The 6,746-nt window shown below is 50.3% G+C and overlaps 1 protein-coding gene across 1 annotated transcript in view; it reads left to right on the top strand.

Annotated features, from left to right (window-relative positions):
• The first annotated feature begins 1,658 nt into the window (after nucleotides 1–1,658).
• st14b (ST14 transmembrane serine protease matriptase b) overlaps nucleotides 1,659–6,746 on the top strand; it is a 24,607-nt gene continuing 19,519 nt past the window's right edge. The window contains 1 exon segment of the mRNA XM_070892813.1: nucleotides 1,659–1,752. Within this exon segment, the coding sequence (XP_070748914.1) occupies nucleotides 1,659–1,752 (94 nt within the window).

Here is a 6,746-nt window from a genome sequence, read left to right as displayed (position 1 = left end):
GTCTGCTTACCCCTGAGGCCTGTGCCTTTGTCTCTTTAAGTGAGCAATTATCATTAATTGCTTGCATCCTAAGTATTACTTTAGTTGGAACAGTCAGGGCACTTCAAAACATACGAATAAAATGAATAAATGAGAAAAGATCTCCAACTTCGGGTCTGGATCATTTTTTAAATCCCTCCCTGCAAACATTCCCGAAGAACCAGTGATGGATCTGCCTCAGAGAGGCATTTGCCGAGCACTATCGGTAGATCTCGGTAGATCCCTGTACATGGGGATCCAGCAGCTCACCAGCTCTGGTTTGCCAGGACCCTGGCTGTTGCCATGATTCCAGTATACAGTGCTATCTCTGGTTGAAGGGTCATGAAGACTGCCAGACTGCTGCTGAGGGACCAAGGATTTGCACATCACCAAGAGCATGAATCTCAAGGACAAGGGCTGAGAGGAGGTAGAGTATGGTGAATGCTTCCATCCAGCACACCACTGGGTTCCTGAAGCAGTGATTCAGGGCAGGGTAGTCCTGTAGTACTGCTTGACCAAGGTGTCCAAGGGCACTGTAGCCTGTACTTCTCCCAAAGAAAGGGGTGAAGCCACGGTGAACGGCAAGTGAGGCAGAGACTACCCTGACCCTGAGACAGGAGACTTGTTCACACCAGCAACACCTCACTCAGCAAGAGTTTTGCAGCTGGCTCAATCGACCAACCATTTAATGAAGTGCCTGAAACATCCAACATACAGTTGTTACCTCTACTTGTGTCCAATCTCTTGCTACCTCAAACCTCATTAGCACCGCTGAAAACTCAGGGCCCATGAATATCAAGTCATGTTTCCCCAATGATCTTACTCTGCTTTATATAAAAAGAGCTATCAGGGCACATTGAAGCTCCTATTGGCCCATACACGGGGTGTGGTGAGTTCAGTGTGTGTTGTCCCTGAGGCGGTGTCTTCTGCTTCTTAACTGTGTGCTCGCCTCTCTCCCCAGTGGGAGGAGGAGTGAGGTGGGAGGCTGTTGTGTGTCTCTAGGTCACCCAGTAGTTCCTTGGCCTTGGTCAGTAGATGTCCCTATAACGACAGGTTTGAGGTGTTGACTGCCTGGCCCTTGAAGCGATGTGACACATCGATAGTGTGGGTAGGTGGGAGTTATGTGGCATCACCCTGCGCGCTTTCTCCATCATCTTCCAGCCCCCTGCTGCTAGACGTACCCTCAGCATAGTAGGCAATCTGTGTGAGAACAGACTGATGGCCACAATGGGTTCTGTCACAACCTGACTCTCCAACATGGTGAATTCAGACAAGCCAGGCCGCTGTGTTTGGAGCACATGGTCAGACCACTCGGCCTTGGCCAAAGGCCCTACCATGTGGTCTGGAGTGGCTGCACTTCCTGTGATCAGTCAGGCCACCATGCAGCGCTGTGTGTTTCTGGATTGTGTGCTCCTCCATAGATGCCCCCAAACCGCTGATCCATGCTCAGAGAACATCGCCGGACCCTGCCTGTACCTCAACACCATCAATCATTCCCTCCCTCACTTCCCACCCCAGCAGGGAACACTTGACTGCACATCCTTGCTGTTTGCGCTCAAACGCTCAAAAGCTGCGACTGCCCTCACAATGCTTCACCCTGTTGGCCTCACTTGCTGCTTCTTCCTGTCTCCATGCACGCTATGGTGAAGGGCCTGACACATGTTGAAAGCACCTGCCTAGGGCACAGATTAACCCACTTCCTCTTCTTGCAGGAGAAGCTGGCCCACACAGGAGGTAGACACCAGCACAGGCGGAGGTCCTGCAACTCGACAGACACAAATGGAAGAGGCTATCCAGCGACATCATTGGTGAAGAGCATTGCCATTTACACACCCATTCTACAAGTTTATTAATGTCTTGTATTTTGTTGCAGTCTTCCTCAGTATTAACTACATTAACTAACTAAGGGAGTTGGATAAGCCTTTGCGGGGTTACAGGGACAGGGCGGGGGAGTGGGACTAACTGAGATGTCCTTGCAGAGAGCTGGCATGGGCTCGATGGGCTGAATGGCCTTTTTTTGTGCTGTAACCATTCTATGAGTCTATGACAATTTGGTGCCATCCGCAAATGTTGATATTGTACTTCTGATTCCCAAGTCCAAATTATTGATGTAAATGGTGAACAGCAATGATCCCAGCACTGATCTCTGTGGAATACCACTGCCCACCTTTTGCCAGTCTTTCAAATATCTGATTCAGAAGCGTAGATCTAATGTGGGGGCAGAGAAGACAGTCTCCTCTCATGTTGCAGATGGTGGATTAGTTGGAGGACTCCTGTAACCACATCTGCACTAAGGTTATGGCCTGATGTGACTTTGGCAGTCCAGGAGAACATAAGAACATAAGAAATAGGAGCAGGAGTAGGCCATACGGCCCCTCGAGCTTGCTCCACTATTCAATAAGATCATGGCTGATCATTGACTTCAACTCCACTTTCCCTCCCGATCTCCATATCCCTGGATTCCCCTAGACTCCAAAAATATACCTATATCAGCCTTGAATATATTCAGAGACTCAGCATCCATAGGCCTGTGGGGCAGAGAGTTCCAAAGATTTACAACCCTTTGAGTGAAGAAATTCCTCCTCATCGCTGTCTTAAATGGCCTTCCCCTTATCCCCTAGTTCTAGACTCTCCAGCCAGGGAAAACAACCTCTCAGCATCTACCCTGTCAATCCCCTTCAGAATCTTGCGTGTTTCAATGCGATCACCTCATTCTTCTAAACTCGAGAATATAGGCCCATTCTACACAATCTCTTATTATAGGACAGCCCTCTCATCCCAGGAATCAATCTTGTGAACCTTCGTTGCACTGTCTCAAAGGCAAGTATATTCTTCCTTAGATAAGGAGACCAAAACTGTGCACAATACTCCAGGTGTGGTCTCACCAAGGCTCTGTACAATTGTAGCAAGACTTCCTTACTCTTATACTCTAACCCCCTTGCAATAAAGGCCAACATGCAATTTGCCTTCCTTATTGCTTGCTGTACCTGCACGCTAGCTTTCTGTGTATCTTGCACGAGGACACCCAAATCTCTTTGAACACCAACATTTAAAAGTTTGTCACCATTTAAAAAATATTCTATTTTTCTATTCTTCCTACCAAAGTGAATAACCTCACATTTCCCAACATTATACTCCATCTGTCACCTTACTGCCCACTCACTCCATCTATCTGCATCCCTTTGCAGATTCTTTGTTCTCCTCACAGCTTACTGTCCCAACTCGCTTTGTATCATCAGTAAACTTGGATACATTACACTTGGTCCCTTCATCTAGGTCATTAATAGATTGTAAATAGCTGAGGCCCCAGCACTGATCCTTGCGACCCCGCACTGGTTATAGCCAACCGACCGGAAAAAGACCTGTGCTGGGGCCTCAGCTATTTACAATCTATTAATGACCTAGATGATTCCATAGATGGCCCGAGGCGCACCCTAGCTCAGGATGTTTAGGATTTTATGGGAATGTCCTCCTGCTCTCACACAGATCGTTAGCCCAAATGTGCTTGTGCCTAACTCTCGTGGACTACAGGGTATTGGGTGCAGAGGTTACTGCTGCTCATGGTAGTGACAGTGCATTGGCACCCCTGCTGCCCCATCCAATGTCAGCAAAGGCCAAGCTTCTGGTCTGGGTCCATCAGGCATTGGACACGCAAATAACATGACACCAGAACCAGACCTTGCAAGGACATCATCGTCACTGAAACAAGTGCCACCTCCATCCTGGGGGGCTCCTACACTCGCAGCCTCAAACCCCACAGCAGATGGTACAGCTAGGCACATGTCTCTCCTTGACCCACATCCTTCGTAGCCGGTGCCAGGTAAGTGCAGCAATGCCACATTGGATGATGGCATCCTGGGGAGTACAGCCAGCCAGGCTCTGCTGGCTGATGATCACCTGGGCAGGATATCAAGTAAAGCAGCAGGCCAGGGTTTGCCAATCCTTCACCCACACCTGTGCCATCGGGCCTGCTGTCACAGCCTGCCTAGCGAATTGCTGCTCTGCCTCTCGAGCTCTCTGCCCATACCTCCCGATTGTGGTATTCGTTTTCTCCCTCGTACTTTACATTGGTGATGGGGATTACCATTGGAATACTTGAATCTTTGTTCTATTTTGAGCACTGCCAACTGATTAAAAGTCTCCTCTTTATTAATCCTGTCCAATTTTTCTACTTCCTCCTACTCTGCTGTGACATTGGCAGCATCCTCTTCTTTAGTCTAGTGTGCACACATATCGCAGTGTGGGCTGGCCTGTGCTGCCTCTGGGCCCCTGGCCCTGAACTCATGCCTCTCCTGGGCCCCGATCACATCCCTCTACAATCTCTCGTGGCTCCTTTGCCCCGACCTCGCCGCTCCTGCTGTATCTGCCCACGCTCCAAGCACCGATCTGGACCTTGATGACGTCCCTCTTCGCTGCCATCGCCCTCCTGCACCAGCTCGCGCTGTACCTTGCCGTGGTACACCACCACACTGCCCATGGCTGCCACTCGCCGCTCCTTTTATGGCCCCGACCTGCCGCAGATGGTCTCTCACAGAGCTGGTCTCCAGTTGTCCTGGTTAACCCTTGCCACTGGACCAAGACCTAGCTCTGTCAAGCCTGTGTGGTGGCTGGTGTGAAACGGCCAGCACGCGTTAAAAAAATGCACAGGCATCTTCCACCCTTCAACATGTCGTTCAGGATCTGGAATATCAGGTCCTTCATTGAAACATGAGTGAACTCATCCCTTTTTGGCGTGGAAGCGGGTTATCCCCGATACAAGGGACCGCCTTTGATGATCATGATGATGATGATGATTCTTTAGTAAAGACGGATACAAAGTACCTCACCCTTGCCCTATGCCTCCACAAGACAATCACCTTTATGGTCCCTAATTTTTTTTTCTTCCCCAATTGGCCTGGGTTTTTATCTGGTTCTGGCCTCCCCCAGGAGACCACATGGCTCCGGTTGGGGTGGAGTGCAGAATGTTTCAGTGCAAGGGGTATCGCAGTTGTGGGAGTCGGACTAGTTGTCCGCCATTGTTCATTGGTCATAGGTTTATATGTAACCTTCAGGGCTGCTGACCGAGGGCCAGTGCGACTCTTTGTCGGCCGGCGCGGACACGATGGGCCGAAATGGCCTCCTTCTGCGCTGTAAATTTCTATGTTTCTATTAATCCCTTACTTTGACAGCCCTTTTATTATTTATATGCTGATAAAAGACTATTGTGCACCATTTTATTTTACCCACTAATCTGTTCTCATACACTCTTATTTCCTTTCTTAGTTTTCTGCTGCACTTTCTGTATTCTGCTTCATTCTCTATTGAATTATGGACCTTACATTTGTCATAAGCCTCCTTTTTATGTTTAAATTTAATCTCTATTTCTTAAGTCATCAGGAAACTCGAGCTTTGAGTGCCCTTCCTTTACCCTCGTAGAAATGCGTCTAGTCTGTACCCAAACTCTCTCCTCCTTGAAGGCCTCCCATGGCTGACTTACTGTTTTGCCTGACAATCTTTGATTCCAATCCCTCTGGCCAGATCCCTCATCAGCTCACTGACATTAGCCCTCCTCCACTTGAGTATCTTCACTCTTGATTGTTCCTTGTCCCTTTCCACGACTCGAAACCGACTGGTATTGGGTTCGCTATTTCCCAAATAACCTGCCTCTGAAACATGCTCCATGTGACCAGCATAAGATGCTGTGTCGCCAACAAACCATCTCAGTAGCCAATCACAGTGCAGAATTCTTACAGACCGGGAACCAGGAAGTGAAACGTTCCTTTGATTCCAACTTAAAAAAAATGTTATAGGGAGCAAAACATAGATTGGGGCTGTCACAGGGGAAAGGGTAACCCTAGAAAAAAGGTCAACAAACTTTTAAAATAAAAGAATTGTAATTTTTATTAAAATGGATAAATTTGACACTCCACACAATTAAAATGAGTTTTTCAAGGCCATAACGTTTGTTTAGGAGTGAATACGCTGTTAAAGCCCCAGTTACACCTGATCTAACAGGATCTAAGTTTGAATGGAATATTTAAGAGTGATATTACTGCAGAAGAGCCAAAGTTTCCTGATTTCACAGATTACACTGAATAGTGGCTGTGGGGGGAGTGGGAAGGGAGAGGGGTGGGTGGGGTGTGTGGGGGAGGGGTTGTTTGGGTGTGGAGGATGTGGGGGGAGGGTGTGGGGAGTGTGCGAGGGAGAGGGAGGGTGGGGATTGGGGAAGGGGTGTGGGGGAGGGGGTGGAGGTGTGGGGGATGGAGGGGGTGGGAGGGAGGGGGGATGTGGGGAAGGGGTGGGGCTGGTGGGGGAGGTAGTGTGGGGGGGAAGGGGGGATGTGGGAGAGGGAGTGTGGGGTTTGGGGGGGTAGGATGGGGGGGTATTGGGGTGTGGAGGGTGTGGGGGTGGGGGAGGGAGGTATGGGGGGATAGGGTGTGGGGGAGAGGGAGGGTGTGGGGAGTGTGCGAGGGGGAGGGAGGATGGGGGCGGGGGGATGTGGGGGAGAAGGGTGGGGGGAGGGGGAGGTGGATGTGGGGAGGGAGGTAGGGGGTGGGGGTGTGGGGGAGGAGGTGGGGGTGATAATGTGGGGGAGGGGGTATGTGGGAGAGGGAGTGTGGGGGAGGGAGTTTGGGGGAGGGATTGTGAGGGGTGGTGGAGGGCGCGGGGGGGAGGGGGTGTGGGGGGGTGGGGGGGAGGGAGTGGTGGGGGAGGGGGTGGGGGGGAGGGAGTGTAGGGGAGGGGGTGGG

Source organism: Pristiophorus japonicus, chromosome 11, assembly GCF_044704955.1.
Source record: "Pristiophorus japonicus isolate sPriJap1 chromosome 11, sPriJap1.hap1, whole genome shotgun sequence".
Lineage (NCBI taxonomy): Eukaryota > Metazoa > Chordata > Chondrichthyes > Pristiophoridae > Pristiophorus > Pristiophorus japonicus.
This window is presented reverse-complemented; position numbering and strand designations above follow the sequence as displayed.